Genomic DNA, 25,791 nt, shown 5'->3' on the forward strand with positions numbered 1-25,791 from the left:
CACAGAAACATCTATAAGGAACACTTGGGTATGTATTGGTTGGGGGCCACGACGCAGAACTCTCGCATACGTGGGGTCGCAATTTTGGCATCCAATTGCATGCTACAATCACATCTGATTCATCGAGGACTGCTGGAGGCTCACTCGTCCTTTTGTTACCCGTCATCGGATTTAACCAACGACTTGCCGGACCCACTGCGCGGGTCCCGCTGCGCCAAAGGACACCCTGTGGGGCGCTGGAGGGGAGTTCTATATTTTAAAACTTCTTTGTCCACCGGCAGGGCTGCGAGCTGCCTAGCAGGGACTCCATTGTCCAGGAGTCCCTGCGTGCTACACCTGTGGCCGCTCTCCCTGCCGGCAACGCCCCCTGACTGCTGTTGAAAAGTGCAGCGCTTCCTTTGCCAAGCGGGAAACCACATCGGATTCATCGAGGACTGCTGGAGGCTCACTCGTCTTTTTGTTACCCGTCATCGGATTTAACCAACGAATTGCCGGCGCCAGAGGACATCCTGTGGGGCGCTGGAGGGGAGTTCTATATTTTAAAACTTCTTTGTCCACCGGCAGGGCTGCGAGCTGCCTAGCAGGGACTCCATTGTCCAGGAGTCCCTGCGTGCTACACCTGTGGCCGCTCTCCCTGCCGGCAACGCCCCCTGACTGCTGTTGAAAAGTGCAGCGCTTCCTTTGCCAAGCGGGAAACCACATCGGATTCATCGAGGACTGCTGGAGGCTCACTCGTCTTTTTGTTACCCGTCATCGGATTTAACCAACGACTTGCCGGATCCGCTGCGCGGGTCCCGCTGCGCCAGAGGACACCCTGTGGGGCGCTGGAGGGGAGTTCTATATTTTAAAACTTCTTTGTCCACCGGCAGGGCTGCGAGCTGCCTAGCAGGGACTCCATTGTCCAGGAGTCCCTGCGTGCTACACCTGTGGCCGCTCTCCCTGCCGGCAACGCCCCCGGACTGCCCTATATTACAGGGCGGAGCATCCGCTGCGCGGGAGCGCGCGGGAGCGACCGGGGCGAAGAGCGGGCCGTTTGAGGCCGTTCGAGTACGTGAGAGTCCGGTCCGGGCCCTGTCTCTTTTCTGCCATATCAAGGACGTTTAAACACCTGTGAAATGAGTACCAGGGAAACCAGAAGTAAAACATCCTCCCTAGCCGCGGCCGGAGCTCTCAAAGGCCCCATTGACACCTACTTTGCTAAAGCTGGTTCTCTCCTGATTGAGGAAATCGAGGTCCTGGAGCGAAGAATCTCCCAAGAAATAGATTGGGTAAGGAGATCGTCAATGGGCCCAATCGCTCAAGCTAGAACCCCAGAAGTTAGATCCGGTTTGGCAACTAGTGGTGGCACTGATCAGGTCACATGTCCATTTCCAGGCATTTCAATTACTAACCCAGAGTTCACCATTGAGGTTCCGAGTGACTTTGAGGATATGAGCCTTATGGCCCTACCCAATACTCAAATTCCCCAAGCAACATTAACATTAGCCGAGAATACTGAGGCAGCCAAAGTTATAGAACCCAACATAGATAGTAATAGGGGGGCTAGAGAAGGGGCTATACAAAAAAAGAAGTGGGGGCCCCAAAACAAAGAAGATAACAGGATCAAATCTCCCAAACCCAAACCATCTAGAGGTAAAGGGGGGAAAGGAGCCACCTCTGTTACCGTGCCAGAGAGGTCGGGAATGTCAACTCCCCCTAGAACTATTAACACAACCTCACTACCACAGCCTACTAACACCACGCTAGTAGACATCACTTCTGAGGACATCACACTGGAGGACATAGGCACACTTCTTAAGTCCCTATTGAGTCCCCTGGAGGCTAGATTGATTAAGATCGAAGCCAGATTAGTTATTATCGAAAAAGCAACTGTGCAACTTGCTGATTCAAGGAAACTCGATAATAGTGGATCTAAAATAGTAAAAGAGGGATTAGGACCCAAGTCCGCTAAGGGTAATGGACCTCCTATAGCCACAAATAATAAGCTTCTACCCGCAAACACCAAACCTTTACAATCTATACCAAACAATACTACGCAACCTCCAAATGCCAACAAGGCCCCTATCCCAACACAGCAAACAGCAACTGCCACTCCTAAAATAATCCCCCCACCGAAAGACAATGCTCTGTCCTCGGCTAATGCCAAGGGTGACCCATCATTTACTGGAGAGAAACCAAACACAAACCGCAGATATAAGCCTATAAACCTCCCCCCAGAAGCAGCACCTTACACCTTAGTTCTGGCGGGGGTCCCGGAATTAAAATCTCCTACATTTGAATCTACTACCTCACTTAAGAACAAAGTCATTACCTGGCTCTCGGTAAATAGACCACTCCCGAGAGGAACAACCAGTGATATCTCTATGGCTAGGAGGGCAACGTGGGTGGGTCACACTAGGAAATCCATTAGGGGAGACTGCATCCTGGTCACCTTTAGAGACCCGAATACAGCCGCATATATCTGCACCTGGGCCTCCGATGATGATTTTGGCAGTAACATTCAACCACTTTCTCTTTCATTTTTTTACCCCTCAAGCCCTTATAACTTAGAGGACCACAGATGGGGGCACCACCAAGAGCTACTGGACGGTTGGGAAAATTGCACTAGGGAGAATAATGTCCACCCACAATACAGGGGAAGATTAACAGAGCAGTTCCCTTCGTATGGGGATGAGGCTGGTTGGAAAATAGTTACAGGGAGGAGGGGGGCGGGGGGGTGGTTACAGGAGAGGAATTCCTGGGCCACACAGAACACACTACCCAGCCTATCTGTCTACCCACAATAGATACAGTAGCTTAGAAATGGTGGACTGACAGGCGGCTGAAGTGGGGAGTGTTCCACAAGTATCTCCCATGATTGAGATCAACACACTCCCAGCGCCAGATACATATACTAAGGCGTCTAACATAGTTGAATTTAGTCAGGTTCCAAGTATGACGGACCCCATTTTATCCCCTACTAATATGCCTTCGGATATGAATTACTCACCCACAAGCCAATCGGCGCCCTTAGAGCTCATCCCCAACAACCCTGTTTCTATAGGCCTAGCCACTACCCAACGGTCACATATAACAGTGATCTCTTGGAATGTGGCAGGCTTAGCCAATAAAATAGACTGTATAGAGTGGGGTTCCTACATCAGCTCCAAAAATATACTCCTTTTCCAAGAGACTTGGGCGCGCGAGGAAATATTATTTCCGAGCTTCGCCTCTTTTTCCAAAGCTGCTAAATGGGGGGGAAGGGGCAGGCCGTCAGGGGGACTCACGACCTGGGTAGCAACGGACCTAGGTTGTCAAGCTACTTGTATAGAGACCGCCTCAGATGACATATTGGCTGTTTTACTTGAGTGGCCAGACTCCATGAAGTTGTTAGTCATTAACATTTATTCAAGGCCGGTACCAATGCACAAAGAATCTGGTACCATAGATGAATTAGCTCGGCTCCTAGATGGCATTCCATGTGAACTCGCCTGCCTGGTGGGAGGTGATTTTAACTCTCATTACGAACCACTGCCTGGACTACGTGACGGGCCTTCCTATGAGGAAGATTCATGCTGGTTCGTCCCTGAGACGGTGGCACCACCTCCAAGGGCCTGGACTCCTTTGGCCTTGCAGATAACTGCCCTCACTCTCAATCAAGGTTTAAGGGCATGCAATGGCCGTTGCAATTCAGACATACCCAGTATCCATACCTATAACAAAACAGGCAGCGAATCTAGACTGGATTACATTATGGTTAAACTGTTCATGTGGCCATCAATAGTCGATTTTAAAGTCACCGAAAGAATGGACAGTGACCATAACGCCTTAGAACTGACTTATTCCCCGCCTGGGGGTGAGGTTACATCTCACGGAATGGACAAAGATAAGGCGGGGCTCCTACTTGAAAACAATCGGAGGAAAGTCAAGTGGGAGAAACTGGCCAATAGTCTGGATAGAATACCGCAGTTATATGAAAGGATCATCCCATTTCTGGAGAGCGCCTTTCAGTTAGGAAATGAGGTGCAAGATGATGCCAGCAGAGGAATGCTTGCACAAATACATGCAGACATCATCAAAACCTTAGAGCAGGATCTGTTCACATCCTCAGGGAAAAGGAAAGGCCCCCCGTCCAAGACGTCTTGGTATAACGCCGCTTGCAGGGAAGCTAAGGCCCATTTGTTACTTGCTATAAAGGGACGTCTTAGCAAGGAAGAAATCCGTGCCAGGAGAAGATTGTACAAAAATCTCCTGGAGAATGCGCGGGCGGAATGGGACCACGATTACTGGGAAAATCTAGTCGGAGCACTAACAAACAGAGATTCCCGCAAATTTTGGCGCGTAGTGGCTAATGGCACGGAGGACTTAGCCTCCGCAATAGAGCCTAACATAGCCCCTACGGTATGGCAAAGCCACTTCGAGGCGTTGTATGCGGAGGGAGGGGGGGACCAAAATAGAGCTGGTATCACAAAGACATCTAGCCCCACTGGGGTTCCTTTTACTGAAAAAGAGGTGAGGGAGGCCATTAAAGGCCTAGCTGCTGGAAAAGCCCCGGGACTTGATGGGGTGCCCGGGGACTTGTTCAAGCAAGAACCAGGGATTTGGGCACCTTATTTCACATTGATATTTAATGCCATTCTGGGGGGAATGGAGGTGCCCGATATTTGGTTGGGAGCAGAGGTGGTCCCAATCTACAAAAAGGGATCCCCTCTGCTTCCTGCCAACTATCGTCCCATCAGTCTTATCGATATATCCCAAAAACTTTTCGGAAGACTGATCCTGAATCGGCTCCAGGCCTGGATTGAAGAGATGGACATCCTGTCCCCCTATCAGGCAGGATTTAGGCAGGGTGTATCGACCATAGACCACATTTTCAGGCTGAATCTCCTTTACTGGAGAACAGCGGTAATCGAGGGCGGCACTCTGTATACTATTTGTGTAGACTTACGTGCCGCCTTCGATTTGGTACCCAGAGCGAGACTGTGGAGAGTTATGGAAGAGCTGAACGTCCCTGGTGATATCTTGGCAATTCTGATGAGACTACACTATAACAACTACGCTCGCGTAAGGTGTGGCAAAGGTGGCAAGTTAACCGAAAGGTTCCCCGTTCGCAGAGGGGTTAGACAGGGTTGTGTGCTTGCACCGACCCTGTTTTGCCTCTTTGTGAACGGGGTGGTTGCCCACCTAAACAGGATTGCCAACACTGATGCCCCAAAGTTGACAGGCAGCAGGGTGCCAGCAATTATGTTTGCAGATGACACCCTGCTGCTGTCTAAATCCCCTATGGGGATTCAACGCATTTTGGACGGTTTTTTAGAGTTCTGCTCTGAACGAGGATTGGAAATCAACCCACAGAAAACTAAATTTATGATTTTGAATCCTAACCCCCACAATCGAGCCCCACCTAGGCTAGGCACAGTCCAACTAGAACGTGTGCACAATATTGAATACTTGGGGATTACTTTAAATGAACATTTAACGTGGACGACTCACCAGACTAAAGTGAACATCAAACTGGCTCAGTTGGCGGGTGGCACTATGCGTCTGGCGAACAAATCCTCCTATCGCCCACTAACCCCAATCATTCATATCTATAAAATTCAAGCCTGTGCAGGTGTTACATATGGGGGTGAGCTGTGGGGACACTCTCAACTCCCTAAATTACAGTCAACTGAAAATAAATTCCTGAGACAGGTCGTTGCCCTCCCGCAGAGCACTCCATTGCTTCCCCTTAGATTAGACTTGGGAATTCGACCAATAACGGAGGAGCTAGGACTTAAACCCCTAACATTTTGGAGGCGTCTGTGGTGCAGCCCAGATCTTATAAACTATAGAGAGGAGCTGCAGGAATTCCTGGAGCTACGGAATGCCAAGAGGATCCCGTGGCTGACTTATGTGAAGGGAATGCTAGAATGTTCAGAAAAAAACTCAAAACTCACCTTTTTAGCAGGTAGCTTCTGAGGGAGGGGGGGACGGCAACCACTCACTTATCATAGCGCGGGGACACGCCATTGGCGTAACCAGGCGCTTTACAAATGCCCTATAATAATAATAATAAGGAGATGGGCTACCCGGAACTTTGGACGGATCCTTCAAACACTTGCCTAAAGATTCCAAAAAAGGCATTTGTGAGAGCATACCAAGAACTGATGCTCACAAAAGCTATTGACGCCATTCGTGAGGGATCCTTGACACATTTGTTCCTAAAAGTGAAAGACTCCTATTGTCTCGAAAGTACTCTAGACGCTATGTCTCCTGTACTAACGAGGAAATTTTTCTTACAATGGAGATACGGAAGCCTCCCTTTAGCTTCATTTACAGCGTCCTGGTCATGCCGCTCCACCACAGAAACTTGCCCAGTGTGTGCTCATCCGAAGGAGGATGACGTTCACGTTGTCTTCTTCTGCAAGGGCTATGAGAGGAGCAGGAAATACTGGTTAGTCCCACTACTCAGGAACCTGGGTTTTAGATCTTTTCAACCTGCTTACAGAGTTTTAAAGACAGACCTCTCCCCCACTGTAGTCTTTGCCCTCTCAAAATTTTTAACCTCTATGTGGTTCACTCGAAGCCGATGGGTCAAAAGACTTGTATAAAAAGACTCCTTGAAAGTTTTATACTGTTTTCGCAGCACCCCTTGTTTTAAATGTTTTATATTGGATCACATTGTGTTTAATTCGTTTTTGATTGTGTATAAATGTTATATATCTTTTATGATCTGTGATCGAAATAAAGATTTTTGGAATGGAATGGCATGCTACAATTCAGCTGTATGACAGTGGATCAACTAGGGAGGTGGGCAATCACTGAATGTAGTAATGGCGACCCAATTACTATATGCTCCATCTATGTTAGTAACTTAGATGACCCGACGGTGTTTCATCACATTAATTATTAACTGGCTAACTGGCCACTCCCATTAATAATTTGCGGGGACTTTAATATACATAGTCCTGCCGATAAGAATCTGAGACAGGAGTCAAGTTGGATATATAAGGTCTGTAAACCAAAGGTGTTTCAGGCTGTAAAGATACAGTTTCAGGAACATGCGCTCTCAGATCTTTGGAATTGGCAGAATCCCACAAGTCCTGGATTTACTTATTTTTTGCATCCACATAGCAAACATGTAAGAATAGATTATATTCTAATATCTCTGGCCTCAGAGAAAAGGGGCTCTCTACCCAGCGGTCCAGAAACATGTCTGGTGGAGGCAGGCTGCCTAAAGCCAGTCAAAGACTTCACCAGGGGTTTAAGGCAGCACTTGCAAGGTGCCTTCTGAGTATATATTTCAATAAATCCAACACTGGCATCTGTGTGGATTTACTGAGGAGTTACTTGGTACCAAAAACACCTGGGTTCAGTAAAGCCATCATAATGCTGGGGAACTCAAGTTATCGAGTTCCCAGCCCATGTGCTCTCTATGGCTTCACTGGCACTCACAATATTGGGAATAGACTTAAATATTGTAGTGGCATATCTACTCGAAGATTTGCTTAACCTCTTCAGTCCCAATGCCCTAGGTACCTTTGTACCATTTACTAGGGACCTAAAAGGGGGCCAAAGTAGCTAATTGTGGTACAGTTTTTAGGGAAGGAGCTCTGGCACAGGGCACCTGGTTGGAGGGTACCCTGTGCACTTTCAATCAAACCACATCATTTTCCAACCAAAAACGTTGGGGCTAACCAGGTCAAAACAAGCACTTTCTCACACTAATGGACTGGGCCGCAGTCTCTGTGCACAGACTATAACCTAAACACATCACCCTGCCGTAAGAACCCGGCAGAGCAGAGAACATTAATGCTACATGGGTTAACACCAGTGTACCCAGGAACCCACTAAAAGCACAAAGGTTAACAATTATCAGATCACGAAGTCTTCAACCATGTACCATGGCTAATTGAGTACTCTGTACTTTTAAACGAAAAAGCCAGCTCTAATAAAGAACTTTCAATAGGGTTAGCATTTGTTTGAATTTTCCAACATAAAGGAAATGTCTGTGCAACTAAAAAAAAAACAATTTAAAATGGCTCCGCTCAAGTTGCCTGTCCATGAAAAAAATAGGACCCAAATACCTGAAACAAATGCAGAATTGTACCTACTGTATGTTTCTGAAAATATTTAGCATAGAACTCCACATTTCATCATGCTGTACAAAATTCTAACGACTAAGCTTTTCAAATCTACACAAACCTTAGATTGGCAACAGTACACTGCAACTCTACCGATTGTTTTTGAATAAGAGGGAAAATCATATACTCCCCTGTTAGATCTGGGAGTCTCTAGTTTTCAATGGTTATCACCTTTGTCCAAATAGGGACCCTTACTTCTAAGTCAGGATAAGGGGATTACACTCCTTAATAACCCCTGCTCTTCCCCTTGGTAGCTTGGCACAAGCAGACAGGCTTATCTCAGAGGCATGTGTTAAGCATTTGTGAATATACACAGTAATACAGTGAAAACACTACAGATGGACACAACACAGGTTTTATAAAAATAAGTATGCTTTATATAGACTTAAGCACAAGACCACAAACAACAAAAATCCACAATACTACACTTAAGATTACTTAAAAGATTATTAAAGTCTCTTAGTTCAAGTTGTTGGTAAATGCAACAAAGTTCTCAACAAAGTACCTGGATGCTTAACGCAAAGTGAACAAAAGGCTCGCAAAAGGGGAGATGTGTCGGTTCCGTGCCCCGGGGGAACGGTTGCGTCCTTCGTCGATGCTTGCGCAGAGTAGGGAACTCGTCGTGAGCCTTACCGGTGCGGAGCTGATGCGTAGATTCTCGGCCTGCGGGCCCGTTGCGGTGCGCAAGATGGCGCCTTGATACGATGTGATGATCCGGTTGCGATGCAAGAAGATGGCGCTCTTGATGCAGTGATGCGATGACGCCCTGGCAGCCTTGCGACCACTCTGTATTTTGGAGCCGTGACAGACCCTGTGACATGCTTCTCCGGTGATGCGATGGCGACTCTCACAATGGCGTCACGCTTCTCTGGTGATGCGACAGCAGGCAGCTCCGATAAACACATGCTTTCAGGGAGATGAGGCGAAGGCTCGCTTCTCCGGCGATGAGACTACTTCAGCTGTGGCGGCGACACGCTTCTTCTCGATGCGTCACGCTTCCAGCTCCCAGCGGCACGCAAGTGACTGGAGTCAGAATTCCCAGCAAGGAAATTCAGGAGGGAGCTGGAGGTGAAGTCTTTTGTCCCTGAGACTTCAGCAGGAGGCAAGCACAGTTCAAGCCCCTGGAGAATATTCTGTAGATGAAAGTCTTTACAAAGTTCCTTCTCCATTGCCTTGGCAATGAAGAAACCACTGCAGGCCAACCCAGAAACGGCACACTGGCAGAGGGGCAGTCCAAACTCCTGTAGCTTCCTTGGTTCTTCTCCTTGGCAGACAGGTTTCTTGTTCCAGAAGTGATCTAATTTCTTGGGATCAGGGTCCCAATATTTATACCCCAAAATCCTTTGTTCTCTGAAGGCAGAGAGGCCTCTGCCTAGTTCAAACCAGTTCCTGAGCACTTTGTTTACATGACTCTCTTCTTCCTTTCACTGTGCAGGGCAGAGACATCAGTCGCCCCACAGGAGGTAGAAGCCAGCACAGGGGAGGGAAGATACAGCTCTGGAGTACTCCGTTGACATGATTCCTCCTCTCCTTTCACAGTTCAGGGCAGAGACATCAGACAAGCCACAGGTGGTGGAGACATCATTGTAGAGGGAAGGCTCAGCCCTATTCCGGTCCCAGGTGCAACTCCTCCCTCTCATCTAGATGCATATCTCTCTATTCACCACTGGGCTGCCCCAACCGGTCTCCTGGAATCCCCCAGCCCTGTCACACACAAACCCAGACAAGGAATACACAAGTCAGCAGAGGTGGGCTCAAATGGTTAAGCAAGCAAATACCTACTTTCTAAAAGTGGTATTTGCAAACACAGAATATTAAAATAAACTTTACTAAAATATGTATTTTATTATTCTGAGTTCAGGCATATTAAACTCGAATTGCTAGCATGTTCCCTGAGTCAGCTAGAATTGTAGGGATGTAACAATCTTCACTGCCATTCTAGTCTATGAGAACAGGTAGCCTTCAATAGTGAAAAACAAAAATGGCTGTAATTCACTATTAGAACATGCTACACACATCAGAGCATGTCATACCTTATACTTACAATGCACCCTGCCCTTAGGCCTACCATAGGGTTGTCTAATATGAAGCAAAGGGAAGGTTTAGTGACTGGCAAGTGGGTGCACTTGGCCAAGTCGACATGGCAGTGCTAAACTGCACACAGGCCTTGCAATGGCAGGTCTGAGACACGCTTTACAAGCTGCTTCTGTGGGTGGCAAAACCAGTGCTGCAAGCCCACCAGCAGCATTTGATTTACAAGCCCTGGGCACGCATGGTGCACTGTACTAAGGGCTGACAGATAAATCAAATAACCCAATCATAGAATCCAATTAGTACATCAATTTAACACAGGGAGCACTTGCACTGTGGCCCTGATTAGAAGTGGCACAGTGCCCAAAGCATAAATCCAGCAAAAGCATAAATCCAGCAAAAGCATATCAAAACAGAGGAGGAAATCAGTCAAAAATGGAAAGGAGACTTACGCCAATGATTTCAGGTCTAACATCCCCTAAGTGATACGACTAGTTTCAGCGTCTGTGTGATGTATATACTTTTTTTTCAGGTTCTATTTAACTGGTTGCTTTGTAGGATTCACCCATGGGGAAGGCAGTGTTCCTGAAACATACTTCTTCAAATGGGGAAAGGGGTGAAGGCATCCTTGGCTACTGTATTTATGCCTTGAGGTGACACCATAAAAGACTAACACTATGAACTAAAAGAAACTGCACACCTAAGTATTATGTGGAGATAAAATGACTATCACCACATTCTCTCAGCCACAACTGTACAGTGTTCCTAGTATGGCTTGCTAGAAATGTGTTGAAGATATCACTGTAAACAGAGAGGAGGGACTCTGGTGCAGCTACCTCACTGCACTTTGAAGATCTTTACCTTACAGAGACATATTAAAAGATTTCAAAATGCAGTGAAGCTAATACTTTTGCAGTGACTTTGAGGCCAGGAACATGTTTCAAATTGAGTCAGTATAGCTGAAGCTTGAAAACTGGCCTTTTTCCTTATGAAAATCTGTAGTCTGAAGAGCCTAGAGATCACACCATTCAAATGTCCTTTATAAAAGGAAGAAAACAATCTATAGACAATCAAACCACAAGTCAAATTAACACCAAAGCCTTTTTTCTTACCTTTTCTGAGGCTGCAGCAGCCGGTTTTGACACAAAACCCAGTCTATCCTTTACAGATAATTTAGTATCGCTCTAAAAAGTAGTAAAGAAATTAAGAATGGGCTTTTAGAAAAGTAAGCATTTAGATGTAAACGTGATGTGTTCAATATGAAACCGGTCACATGGCCCTGGACGTGCAGAGGGCACTGGTTTATTTGATGAACTCTGAAGAAGAGGACATTCTCCAGCATACAAAGAGAAAGATCACCTGAAAATCTGAATTACTTGTATAACACCAATCACATCCAGGAGCTATCCATTCGGCCTCTCTCCATCTTGCCCTCTTCTATACATACACCCTTAGCATTTCCCCACAAATATAAAGAGCTTGTTCCACACGTTTGCATCAAGGTAGCGTTTGCTATATTTTGATGCTTTTTGGTGGATCATTATTCATAGGAGAAGAAGTACATTTTGAGATTTACTGGTGGCAAAGTAGAGAATGTTGATTTCAAAACTCATTACAATGCTTGATTTGTAAAGAAAAACAAGCAAACCATGATTTGCATAGTGGGGTAACTTAAAACGTGTACGTCATGTACACTGCCTGCACAATGCTGAGGGTATCACGTGCTTTTAGGAGATCATAGATAGAAGTATAGTATAGAAACAGATTTATGTGGAATAATTTCAAGATTTTAAAGTGCATGATGGAAGTGCAGCATAATCCCCATCCAGTCCAATTATGCTTCTAACTTCTCCATTCCTCACCCTCTACCCATTGGTTCTGTGAGGAGGACATTTCCATGGTGAGAGAGGACTAGCACTGCATACTTCGCATTTGTGCGAACAATACATGTGCCCCTTTGCTTGCGTGTTCATGTGGTTTTGAGGTATATAACATGTGGAGCTGGCACCAAAATCCACCAGGGAAAAAGCATTAGCAAGGCCAATAGGTTTGTTCTTGGCAAACTGGTGGCCGCTATTCTTTTAAATTAATTTACTGTATTTATCGGCCATAAAAATTGTTAAAAAAAAGAAAACATGCTGCTGCCGAAAGATATTAGCCTTATGCCTGCAAGTTTTTAGATGTAAAAAAGTATTAACAGTCACACATAATTAACATAAAAGTATAAATGTATCATAGTAGGCAAGAATACGTAAAGCTGGCATAGAAATTGTATTATTTTTTCCAAGTTTAATGTACAATATGTTTTTTCCTGAGGCAAATAAAAGGTATTATTGGGTTTGAATTACAGCATCTAGAAGATATCTAAAAAAAAAAACAAGGATTAGAAATGTAAAGGAAAAGGCACTTGTAAAGTAAAAAGCCCACCAGTCACTGGTTCTAAAGCGTGCTGCTTTTTAGGCCTTGCCTGCATGCATGGGCTGTCGCTACAGCTACGATCTTGTGTCAAAAAACTTTAAAAAGGGGCTTTTACTTCACCCATTACTTGCCATTAATTGACATCATTATCACTCTTTGCTGCCTTCTAATTTGGCAGAATTTGCGAGGCTGCACTTCCTTTTGTTTGGGAGCACATAGAGCAAGTACAGATTAATTTAATTAGTGCCCAACTGCTGCTCGCGCTGTGATTAAGGTAATATTTCTTATTTTTTGACCCACGTAGTTTGTCTTTTCTGGTCAGTCAAACTATGTAGTGACCTCCAGAGAATGGGTTCTAAGCATGTTGAGACTCTTGTATATGAAATGTGAGGATAATTAAAGAATTGGTTGAAAGAATGACACTTGATTGTGGTGTGCAACTTGGTGAACCCCCTGGTCGAGATTGTAGTATGGTGCAATTTATTTATCTAGACCAATAAACTTTCTTTCCATCTGTATGGTGGGAATAATTTTATGATCCCTGTACATTAGACATAGTGATTACATTTATGATTGATATTTTATGAAGGTGCTTCATGTATTTATATATCTTTATCTTTATATGGTTTCCTGCTGGATTTTTTATATTATTGACATTCACTTGAGGGTTACATTTTTGTTGTCTTGAAGAAGGTGGTCACAAATTACCTTATCCACCAAAATGAGCTGATGCACATGCCGTGCTACATTTGAGGAACAGATGAACACATTAGAAAAGGGGTTGTTTGTCGTTGTGTGTTTATTTGATTGACTTTTACAAACTAGCTCGAACCATTGACATATGTAATTGTCTTGTATGTTTTCTATTTTAAGTTGTTGACTGTGCACTTATGTTTTTTTTTAAAGAAAACCTTTGTCTAACCTTTTATTGAATGGATTTTAAGCTTTTGAAAAATTGTAATGACATATGTGTCCTTTTTATTAAAAGGTGTGTGAAAAACATCTAGTTAACCTTGTAGTATTTGAATAATTCAAGATTGGGTTTATGAGTGCCTGCTGTGCGGATGTCTGTATGTAGAGCTGGTGGATGACCAGTGCTTCGAAAGGGAATTATTCATTACTTAATACCTAAAGATATGTAATTTTCTACATAGTCTAACTATTTAGGGGAGCAGTCTATACCTATTACTGAGTCCATTATTTAGAGGTAATGACATACCATTTTGAGTCAAGTGATGTGTGCAAAATCAAAGCAAATGGTCACCAAAATGATAATACTACCAAAGGAGACAGGATTTTGCATAGGTTCTTTTAGTTACCATTCATCTACCCCCTAACCATTGGTTCAATCGGTTTAGCCTTGCCCACAGACTTGGCATTGTCTGATTCACCGATTGTGCTGCGATGGATAAAGTGCTGCACTCTCCTCCCCACTCATTCCTCTCCATCTACCCGCAAACTAGAGGATCACCCCTAGACCTTCAAAATGGTCTAGCTCTCCCACACCCAATTCTTTGACACGTTGTGTGCTAGTTAGTAATTTGGTCAAACTCCCACGGGGTGACAGTCATAGGGTGATATTTCAATGTGGTAACGAATAGGGAACTGGACCCTAATGGATATGAAGCTGGACACCCATGAAGTCACTCTGCTTGGGCCAAAAGACTCAACGCCTGCAGACTGGACGACCGCTCTAGGACTGTACGGCATCTAGCCCATGTGGCCCTTAAATGAGAGATCCTATAAGCATTACTCTACTTCCTTCAATCTATTTTTAAGATTAAACTATTTCTTTCTCCGGACAACCGACCGTCTTCGGTTAGTGTGTCATATATCCTTCCACAAATGATTCCGACCATTCCATTGTTGGGATACACATAGGCAGCGCAAGAGGAGAGGGTCATAACATATTGCAATTGAATGTGTGATGGCTAGTCAATGAGGATTTCATGGAGTACCTACTGGAAGAAGTACAAACGTATTTTCAACTAAATATGGGCTCCATTTCGGTTGCTTGTATGCTTTGGGAAGTATTTAAAGTGGTAATTCAAGGAAAAGGCAAGACTTTCCTCCTTAACAGGGAAAAGAAGAGGATACTAAGCTAGAGATGGATTTGGTCTCCACTGGTGTCGATTGGTGAGGTCACCCTTGTATGACAATTTTAGTCAGGTGGAAATCTTTAGCCAGATCACCCTAGATGCTGCAAGACTGACAAAGATGGGTTCTCAAAGGTAGATATATGGGACCGGGGTAGAATAGGGCAAGCTCCTGTACTAGCCAGCAAACTTAGATGCTCTTCCTAGAACAATCCTAATTACTCAGAGCCCTGTTGCAGTGCTGGTATCTGATGCTTCAAAAACAATGTTGCAATATTGGCAGTGTATTATAGCTCCCTTTATGAATATGTCCTGGATCAGGAACTAGCTTTACATCTCATGCAGAACTTCCGAAAAGAGGCATTACACCCAGAGAATTGTGCAACTCTCAAACTGCTGCTTACCAACATGCTTTTAAGGCTATAAAAGATATGAACTTGGAGAAGAAACCTAGTCCCAACAGGTTCTCTATGGAGTGCTTCAAATACCTTGCTTCAATCATGTCCCCTCCATCTCAAGTCTATGATGCAAGAAGACAGACCAGTGGATGCCATAGTGGAAAACCTGCGCCAACTATGATCTTGGTCTTCCTTAAACTGAGGAAACCTCTTTAACTACTCACATAATTCCTCTCAATTTATCGGATTAATGCAAAGACTACGATTCTGGACAAGGCTCTAGCTAATCACCTGGTAGAGAAGAACACACTGTTCACCAGGATTAACATTGTTTCATGCCAGGAAGGAGCACACGACACTAGTTCAGGTACAGATCGTGCTTGCACACATTTTTGGGCTCCTGTGCATCGACACTTATCAACTTTGAAAAGGCTTTCAATTCGGTCTTTTTTTAGGCAGGTCTTAGAAAAAATTAACTTTAGCCTCCCCCCCCCCCCCACTGCTTTACAAGCTTAAGGGCCGTGTTCGAACAAATGGGGTCTTGTCTTCCACTTTCCTCAGCAGGAGGGACACTAAGCAAGCATATGCCTTCTCTCAAACCTGTTTGAGATGTTGATTACGTTTTCTATGTAGTGGATTTGTGTGGCATGCTGGTGAAGGGCTTCAAGGGGAAGGGAGGCACTGAAGATCTAGTATCCGTACACACAGAGGATTGTGAGAAAATGGAAAACAGTTGGGGAGGTTGGGAGACCTCATTAATTAATCATGTCACTATTCTTTATCAGTCCAGTTATATTACTTTAAAGTAAACCTTAGCTCAGTCCTGGGTAGTCGTGGCAGAGCAGTCAGGCTTAATACAAAGGAAACGAATGGGAAGCACTTAGAAGCGAATAAAGGTTTTTGAAATAAAGACTCAATAACTGATTTAGTACTGATTTTTTAGAACCATAAAAGCACAATAAGAAAAATCAACCACTTATTCAAACAATCTTCAAAATAGGAAGATGTAAAACAAACCCTTCTTAATTAGTTTACTATTATTGCACAATTATCATAAATTAATGCTTGATGATGTTGTTTAAAATTACATTCTAACATGTCCTAATATGAAACAATATCCATAAACCTGTTAAATTATCCACATTTAAAATGTCACTAAAATCTACAACAAATTATTACAATAACAAGCTCTTGCACTGATGAATTGAAGCTTTAATTACACACATTAAAACATACTCATATGAGAACAGAGACTGTAGAAATCTCAGAACTATTCTACATCTCTTCAGGCCCTGCAACTTCATAAGGGGTACTAGGTGAACATGTGTGAATGACATGTAAAAGAAGTGCAATAAAGTTTGTGGTGAGCTCATATTGCAGGGGAACATTGTTTCTGTCTGAAACTTCCCCAATGGAAAAGGCAACTGCCATCTCGTGTACCCCAGTCTAAATCTGATGAGCAGCATACTCTCCCAGGTGTGAATTAGTAGATCAAAATATAGCACAACTCCTAGGTATTCTTCTTGTCACATACTCCTTAATCAAAGGGATCTGCAATTCTATAGTCAATCTATCCTTCCGTCTGGCCTCCATAAAGACCTGTTTGATCCAGAACACATCTTTAACAGACATTTCAAAAGATGAGGTAAAACTAGCCAGGCTTTTTATTGTGGTCACCCTGATATAGTGGAGACAAAGTATTTTGGTTCTATGATCACAGGATATGCAGTGCTCAATTACATAATTATTAAGTGAGGCATGTTCATTCCACCATATAGATAACAATTTCAAAAAAGGTGCGTGTTTAACATTATTTTCAACTTTATCTATTCCTAGCTTTTAGCACAAAAATGAAATCCGGGCTTAATAGTGTAAGCTTCAATAGTCCAATAGCTCCAATAGTCAACGACACACACAATTTTCTTCTCAATGCAGGATTTTTACTTCTACATGATCCAATATGCCTGACCATAAGTTAAGACAGACAGATTTCTAGCAGCTCTCTCATACGTTTGCCACCCAATTAAACAGGGAACCTAGGGAGTGAATTAACAGAATAAAATGTTACACATACATAAGGGAAGCTGTGAACCTTCTGAATAGCCTTCCCTTTAATAAATAAAACAGTGTTTTAAGATATTTGGGAGACCTACATCTATCAACTTGTTTAGACCATTTGGGGAACGTGACATTAAAACTGTGTCATCTGCATATAAAAGAACAGGCGCTAGTTTCTTCTAATACTATGCAGATCCAGTCCCCTGGTAGTTAAAAAGGGGCCTAAACCATTAATGTATAATAATAGCATTGGAGTCAAGAGACATCCTTGGCACACCCCTCGAACCAATCCAATAGTGTCAGTGTATTCACCATTTTCTTCAAATCTTACCGCAGATATCAAATAAAAATATAAGGCTTGCACAAAATGCACCAATATTTTACCTGTGCCCACAGTGTATATCAGTGCCCATATTTTTAGATTTATTAACACTATGAAAGCCACATGACGTGTGTGTTGAACTGGACTTGGCTATTATATACTTTAACATTACAAAATGTCTCATGCCCAGTCTAAACCAATACCGGAACTCGGAGAGAATACCGCAGTCTTCTATCGAGGTCACAAGTCTCTCCAACATATCTTTCGCTATAATTTTAACAGCGGAGTCTAAAACGAAGCAAAGTCTACAACAACTAGGGTCCTGCGGATTTCCATTTTTTAATAGTACCTCAATAATTGCTGACCATTAGGTATGTGGAAGCCCTGCCTTGCATGTTTAGATAACTACATCAGTTTAAAGAAGAGCCCACAACTCGTGGTTGCTTTATAGAAGTCCATTGGAACTTCATCCACCAATGGAGCTTTATTTTATTGGCTATTTTTTATAGCTACCTCCACTTTATTTCGTTTGGCCTGACTGGATTGGTTTTAGGTCGTAAACTGAACTTTCATACTCTAGAAAATTATAAATGGATATAAAATGATTCCTCCAGCTATGCTCTCTAATCTTGGTGCCTATAATGGCTTGTGATCTTAGGCAGCATTGTAGAATGAACAGCATTTCAAAGCACTTGTGTATCCTTTGCCCTACAGGAGCGGTCAACATTTTCCCATGCCCCTCTCCTTACTTCACACTTCCTCAATGTCAGGGCATACTTATATCCCGGTCTACAGCTCACTACTTCTAATGTATACTTAGATGCGCGCTGCATTCCACTTCCAGCTTTTTGTTTGCCAAATGACATGCCTCATCAAGCCACCCGTGTCGGTCTACAGTCAGCACTTTGTGCAGTTTCAGCAAAAAAATAGAAACCTGCATGCTTTAACTTAAGCTAACCAAACATCTGTTGATCTCCTAAAGAGAGTGCGTGATGAAAACAGGGTCATTTCATTTTGATTGGAGAGAACAAAGCCCACGTCTATACTTTACATATTCCTGACCAGTCACAATCCATTACTTTTGGTGGTGAGAGAGGAACTTTCTGCAGCCTTAATGTGGGTTTTATCTTTCGGGGCAATTACTGATATTACCTATGAATTATGATCACTATAAATAAACACTTTAATTTCCCTTCTAAGGACATAATTCCGAAGGTGTGTTGAGAAAATATGTAGTTTATAACTGTGCTAGACTCCCTTCCCGTCAATGTTGGCATATCGACATCTGTACAATTAGTTGTGTCTATGCACTCCCTAAATCGTTTTAAGTCAAGTATGAGCACAAATCAATTCCTCTTGGTTCACTCGGTTCTACTCCAACATCTTTGTCTTTACCTATGCCATAATTACTATGAATGGGTACAGCCCAGTCTCCCACCTTTGTATTGAAATCCCCCACCCAAAAATACATTCATACCTTTGTGTGCGTTGATAGCACAGTGTCCTAAGCCCTTCAAATAATGATTGGAAGTTCTGATTAGCTGTGATTATTGTAGAAATGAACGAGTACAAGATTAAAAGTCCCAAGCCATTTTAGAAAGAAAGCTTGAAAGGCTCCCATATCCGCTGAAATCTGTGTAATCTGGTACTGTACGGTTACCATCAATCAATCAATCGGGGGTTATGTAGAGCACACTTCTCACCTGTGAGGGTCTAAAGGCGCTGAAGGAGGGGGGAGTGGATCGCTCAGTTGGGGTCACTCGACCAAGAACCAAGCTGTTAACCTTCCATTAGCCATTCCCCCAGCAGAAGATAAGGCTGGTTCAGCGTAGCATACATAGGCCTCAAAATGTACTTGGTGCGGTGCATAAGTTTCTTGTAGCATTATAATTTTATACTCTAATGAATTCCTTCTAGCTCTTGAAGTTCATCTTAGTCCTAACCGATGATGTTCCAACAAATACTTTTTAAGACTGTGTTTAAGTTTTCATTGAGATCGATTGAAGTGAGACTGGCACCCCTCTCCATTATATTGCAAACCGTACTCTCCTGGCCTAGTACAGAGTTTCACTAACATTATTACAGGATAGGTCAGAAAAGACAGAGAAACTACTGTGGCTAGGGACCCGAACCGATGCATAAAGCAAATGTGTTATAATGGACTAGCCTTGGTGTGCTAACAAGGGCTTTTGGTGTCTAAATAAAGAAAAATGCAAAAACAACAGTTGATGGACAGAATGCAGAACAATGTCATACATTCACCCCAGGCTGGGTTGAAACTGGAATGGCATGGTAAGCAAAAAAATGATGGATTTAGTCCCAGATCTCTGTACTGGGGTGAATGTATGACCTTGTTCTGCATTCTGTCTATCAACTGTTCTTTTTGCATTCGTCACCCCGAGTGGGACGGGTATGCTCAGACGTGGGTCCCCTGCTCTCCATGCCACTGGAATCAAGCTATCCTGGCTGATGAGGGCTGAAAGCCCGAAACCAGTCCTAGGATGCTTGTTTCCAGTCCAGGGAGGACCTGGCTTGGCAGTTCGGGCTGGACTGTTCCCATGGGGCACAGGGTCAAGACTGATTTGCATATGGCTGGGTCAAACTGGAATGGCATGGTGAGCAAAAAAACGATGGATGTAGGCCCAGATCTCTGTACTGGGGTGAATGTATGACATTGTTCTGCATTCTGTCCATCAATTGTTGTTTTTGCATTTGTCATCCGAGTGGGACGGGTATGCTCAGACAAGAGTCCTGTGCTCTCCAAACCACTGGAATCAAGCTTTCCTTGCTGACGAGGGCTGAAAGCCTGAAACCGGTCCTAGGATGCTTGTTTCCAGTCCTGGAATGACCTGGCTTGGCAGTTCGGGCGGACTGTTCCCATGGGGCACAGGGTCAAGACTGATTTGCATATGGCTGGGTTCAAACTGGAATGGCATGGTGAGCATAAAAACGATGTATTTAGGCCCAGATCTCTGTACTGGGGTGAATGTATGACATTGTTCTGTCCATCAACTGTTGTTTTTGTCTACATAAAGAAGCCCGGGGGTGTAAGTGGCTAGCTCCCTGACATGCCTGAAATGATTTCTGTATAAGCCCTCTATAACCAGTTAGTCAAAACACAATACAATACAAATCTCAATACAATTTGAATAAATAGACACCAAAACGACAAAAAGTAGATCGGGGAACCAGAGATCTGATTTTTAGAAATTTGAGAGTTTTCTAGCATCAAAAAGCACTAAGTGGCAACCACTGCTATCTGGCTCAGCTAGACCAGGTCAAAGTCAAAAGTTAAGGCAGACCATGATGGAGCTCAGTTCAGCTACAGGGGACCAGGTTTGTCTTTTTTTCTGGAGGAATTATTTAATCTGCGGGACAGTCTGCAGACTGGTCCCAATGAAGGGCTCGGCAACCGACGCCGTATCCAGTGAAATCCTCCACATTAGACTTAAAAACCTTCATGGAAGTAGATGTGCTTTCAGAGGGGCAAACCAGCAAGTTGAATGCGAACAGTGATGCAAAAGCTGTTTTTCAACAGTGGTCCCAAGGCAGCCTCGGATCTTTAATGAAACAAAATCTGAAAAAAATTAAATGTCTACTTTCGCAACCTTAAGGGGGAGAAAATACACTCTAATACCAGTCACCACTTGGTGAGTTGAAACTCAGTTGGTCAGAAGCCACCAGCAGGCATCCTGGCCGACTCGGAAGCAGGCCCGATTGCACATGGAGGCCTTTTTGTGGAGCCCTTTATCAAAGAGTTGGGGAGGTTTGTTAACACCTCCACGTCCCTTGATAAGGCACACTCCTCGATTAAAAAGGTGTTTCACCCTCTGGTTTTCCGAGGGGCCAGACAAGGAAGGGGCCACTCGTCCAGCCACCCTAACCAGCACAGGGGACAAGGCTCCTAACATGGTCAATAGCAGGATCAAGCCAGGTTTGGGAACTTCTACTCAACCAGAGGAAGACGCGGCAAACACAGAGACAGAGGCGGCAGTGGCGCCTCCAACTCTTCCGGTGAGTGTTCTCCCTTCTACCCTTCTAAAAGTGTGGGGCCGTCTGGCACATTTTTTCCAGGCCTGGACTTCCATCATGGGGGACACCTGGGTCTTGCAAACCGTACTAGGATTCCGCAAAGAATTTCACAGGGAACCCTTGCAGCCCATTACCCAGCGTCTGCTCTGTTCCTGGTCAAAAGACACTGCTTTAGTCGGCCAGGAGGTCCAGTCCCTGCTGGGCAAAGGGGCGATCGCAGAAACCCTGCCCCACTCCAGAGGCTTTATCAGCAACCTCTTCCTGGTGGACAAGATGGACGGGGGTCAACTGTCCGTCATCAACCTACGCGAATTCAACGAGTGGCTGGTCTACCGCCACTTCAAGATGGAGGGAATCCATCTCCTTTGTGATATCCTAAGACCTCACGACTGGATGGCGCGCCTCGATCTTAAGGACGCCCATCTTGTGATTTCCATTTTCCCTCCGCACAGGAGGTTACTGCAGTTTTTGGGGAGGAGCAGGACGTACGAGTTCACCACTCTCACGTTCGGCCTTTCCTCAGCACCTTGATGCTTCACCAAGGTCCTCCAGCCCGTAATAGAACGCCTACGAGCGTTGGGAAGGAGTCTCATCGTGTATCTGGACGACACCCTGCTGATGGACCAGTGCCCCAGGACGCTCTCTCGTCAACTTCAGACCACCGACGATCTTCTTCAGAGCCTCGACTTTGTAGTCAACGAGGCCAAATCCATGCTGGTTCAAGCCCAGAAGGTCGTTTTTCTAGGTTTCTTGATCGACTCAGTAGAGTCTTCTCTCAGCCTCCCATCTCGCAAGATGACGAAGATCCGGCAAGAGATTCGGAGAGCTCTCACGAAGACTCGGATCTCCATCAGACAGCTGGCCCGTATAGTGGGTCTTCTCTCAGCCTCGATCTAGGCCATTTTTCCAGGACTGCTTCATTACAGTATTGTAAGCAGGGGAAAACCCAATCAACCCTTGTAGGCTTGGGCACTGTATAGTTAAGGTCAAGGAATGCTACAAGGGATTTTATTCAAACAAATATTTAGCTTAGTCGTGAGTTGTACTAAAGTAACACACTCAAAGGAAACCACAGGATATCAAGTTTGATTCTGTATTTGAAATAAATCAATGGAAGGGTGGACCAATAGAACACACAGAGATAAAGGTTTCAAAGAATATATATTTACTCAAAAAATCGGGAAGACAAAAAATATGGAATAAATCAAGCAATAGTTATGACCAGAGGTAGACAATAGTTTCACTGCAATTCATAACAGAAAAACATCAACTCCTGGTGGATTAAACAAACAACCAAAATTAATTGATAAAGAGTGGTCGTATGTTGGTGTCAAAGCAACGTGACTGGAGATGATGGGTGAGGTGTCGACGTTTCGGTCTAAAGGGCAATCGTCATGTAGACCATCATCAGGACAGAATATTTCATTGCAGAAAGAACTCCCTTGGAAATGAGGAAACTGTGGCCACATGAATTGATGGACAGTTGGGCACGATATTTAATGTACATCAGTATGATGTAGATACATCAGTAAGGTATCATGCGAACACAGAACGCAACCCTCGAGACCGTTTTTGAAAACGAGTGTATAACGCTGCTGTACTAAAGTGCCCCCCGAGAGTTGACCAATTGATGTGGTCTGTTCCTTCAAATATAAGTTTTCATTTTAAATATCGTGCCCAACTGTCCTCCAATTCATGTGGCCACAGTTTCCTCATTTCCAAGGGAGTTCTTTCTGCAATGAAATATTCTGTCCTGATGATGGTCTACATGACGATTGCCCTTTAGACCGAAACGTCGACACCTCACCCATCATCTCCAGTCACGTTGCTTTGACACCAACATACGACCACTCTTTATCAATTAATTTTGGTTGTTTGTTTAATCCACCAGGAGTTGATGTTTTTCTGTTATGAATTGCAGTGAAACTATTGTCTACCTCTGTTCATAACTATTGCTTGATTTATTCCATATTTTTTGTCTTCCCGATTTTTTGAGTAAATATATATTCTTTGAAACCTTTATCTCTGTGTGTTCTATTGGTCCACCCTTCCATTGATTTATTTCAAATACAGAATCAAACTTGATATCCTGTGGTTTCCTTTGAGTGTGTTACTTTAGTACAACTCACGACTAAGCTAAATATTTGTTTGAATAAAATCCCTTGTAGCATTCCTTGACCTTAACTGCTTCATTACAGAGCACGCCAGCGCCTCAAAGCCACGCACCTGCGCAGTGGCCTCTCTTACTCAAAGAAAGTGAGCCTTTCTGTGGACGCCAAGGAAGAGCTCCAGTGGTGGCTCGCCAATATGGAAGCAAGGAATGGACGAGCATTCTTCGGTTCCGCGCCAGATATTGTTCAGACGCCAGAAGGTCCGGCTGGGGCTTGAGGTGTGGCGGCTTCACCAAGGGAGGTGTGTGGTCACCACAAGAACAACGGTTACACATCAATTGTCTGGAGCTCTTAGCAGGCTAATTTGCGATTCAGTGCTGGACCAAAGATTCGATCCGGTCCTGTGACCTCCTTTAAGATGGACAACATTTCGGCGGTCCGATATATCAACCATCTAAGGGGCACGCGGTCGAAAGCACTCTCGGTACTGGCGGCGAACTTCTGGCAGTACTGTCTGGATCATTAGGTTTTCTCGGTCAAGACAAGCAGATGGCAGACTTCCAGTCATGCCACTTTCACGACGTGAGCCTCTGGGAGCTGCAACCTGGGGTATTTGCAGACCTGCAGAGAATGTGGGGTCCTTTATCAGTAGACCTCTTTGCTTCTTGCCTAGATCACCAGCTTCCCCGGTTCTTCAGCTGGAGACCAGATCCTCTTGCAGAAAAGATGGATGCTTTCCAGCAGGATTGGTGGAAGGAAGCGGGCTACGCCTTTCCCCCATTCACCATAACAAGGGTTTCGGCCCAAGTTCGATGCCAGAGAACGAATGTGGTGCTCATCTCACCAATTTGGAGATTGCAAGTTTGGTTTCCATTTGTTCTGGAACTTTCTTGGGATTCTCCAATCCCTCTTCTCCGCTTTCGAGCTCTCCTCAGTCGGGACAAGGATCCTCACTCACTAATTGCACAAGGCTCCGTAGCCCTGATGGCGTGGCGGATTTCAGGGGACGATGGGCGGTCCCAGGCCTTTCGGGAGCGGCTGAGAAATTCATGTCCAAGGCCTGGGCCAACAGTACCATCAAGCGCTACCGCTCCACCAGGAGAAGGTGGTATCGTTGGTGTGTGCGATGGGGTCTCAATCCCGTGGCAGCAGATGTGGCTTCCATTCTGAATTTTCTGGCCATCCTAGCGGAAGAGGGCCTGGCTTATAGAACCGTTAATACCTTCCGTCTGCCATTTCAGCGGCCACACCATGGTGGACGGCTCGCCGGTGGGTGAACACCCCATGGTCGTCCGCCTCCTTTGAGGCGTTTGCCTCGCTTCACCTCCAGAGCCCCGGTATTCACAACTCTGGGATGTTAACCAGGTCTTGAACCGGTTTCTTTCCTAGCAGCCAAACAGGTTCCTTTCTAGGAAGGATCTCTCGGCGAAGCTGGCCATGCTCCTTTGCCTTGTCTCTTGTAGACGGGTTTCGGACTTCAGGGCCTGGACGTCTCAGGTAGGATCTTCTCACCTACGGGTGTTACTTTCATGATCCATAGACGCACTAAATATGGTATGAAAAACATTTCTTATCCCACCTTTCAAGATTCCCCGAAACTGTGTGTTGTCTCTTGTCGCAAAGCCTATGAGGAGATGTAGGAGGCATTCCGCCCTCCAGGAGAGCGCCAACTGCTCATTGCGCTCAATAAGCCCCACAGAGCTGTCTCTTCCCCCACTATTGCCCGGTGGATGAGATGGGTGATGCAGGAAGCAGGTATAGACTTACATGCTTTCAGGGCTCAAACTACCAGATGGGCAATGACCTCTAAAGCATTAACCCTAGGAGCTCGTCTGGAAGACATTCTGAATGCAGCAGACTGGTCTTCAGACTCTACCTTTAAACGGTTTTACTTCAAACCTGTTCTCGAAATGGCTCACTTGGTGGTGAGCAAGCTTTAAACGTGCATAATCCTCACCTCTGGTTCTGACAGAATGAAATATTTCCTAGCTATCGTAACGGAAAGTTTCAATTCTATTAAGGACTCGGAGGCGAGGATTATCCCACCCAGGATACGAGTCCTTTTGTGACCTTCCCACCCTCGTACTGGGGTAAGTAAACTCTTTAGCTCGTTTATATCTACGCTGAGTTATCATTCGAAAATGTATTTGGGATTATTTCCCCTACAGGGCTAACCCTTAGCCATTGCTGTCGCTTAAGCTATGTCCTTTGCTCTCTACA

At 44.7% G+C, this 25,791-nt stretch overlaps 1 protein-coding gene across 8 annotated transcripts in view; it reads right to left on the reverse strand.

Annotated features, from left to right (window-relative positions):
* Window positions 1-25,791, reverse strand: part of RBM26 (RNA binding motif protein 26) — an 812,370-nt gene that overhangs the window by 252,923 nt on the left and 533,656 nt on the right. For 4 of the 8 annotated variants that reach the window (XM_078657487.1, XM_078657485.1, XM_078657490.1 and 1 more), the window contains exon 15: window positions 11,249-11,320. The exons of the other annotated variants lie outside the window; for them this stretch is intronic. In XM_078657487.1, the coding sequence (XP_078513613.1) occupies window positions 11,249-11,320 (72 nt within the window). The remainder of the gene's footprint in view (window positions 1-11,248; window positions 11,321-25,791) is intronic. 8 annotated transcript variants of the gene reach the window in all.

Source organism: Lissotriton helveticus, chromosome 8 (assembly GCF_964261635.1).
Source record: "Lissotriton helveticus chromosome 8, aLisHel1.1, whole genome shotgun sequence".
Lineage (NCBI taxonomy): Eukaryota > Metazoa > Chordata > Amphibia > Caudata > Salamandridae > Lissotriton > Lissotriton helveticus.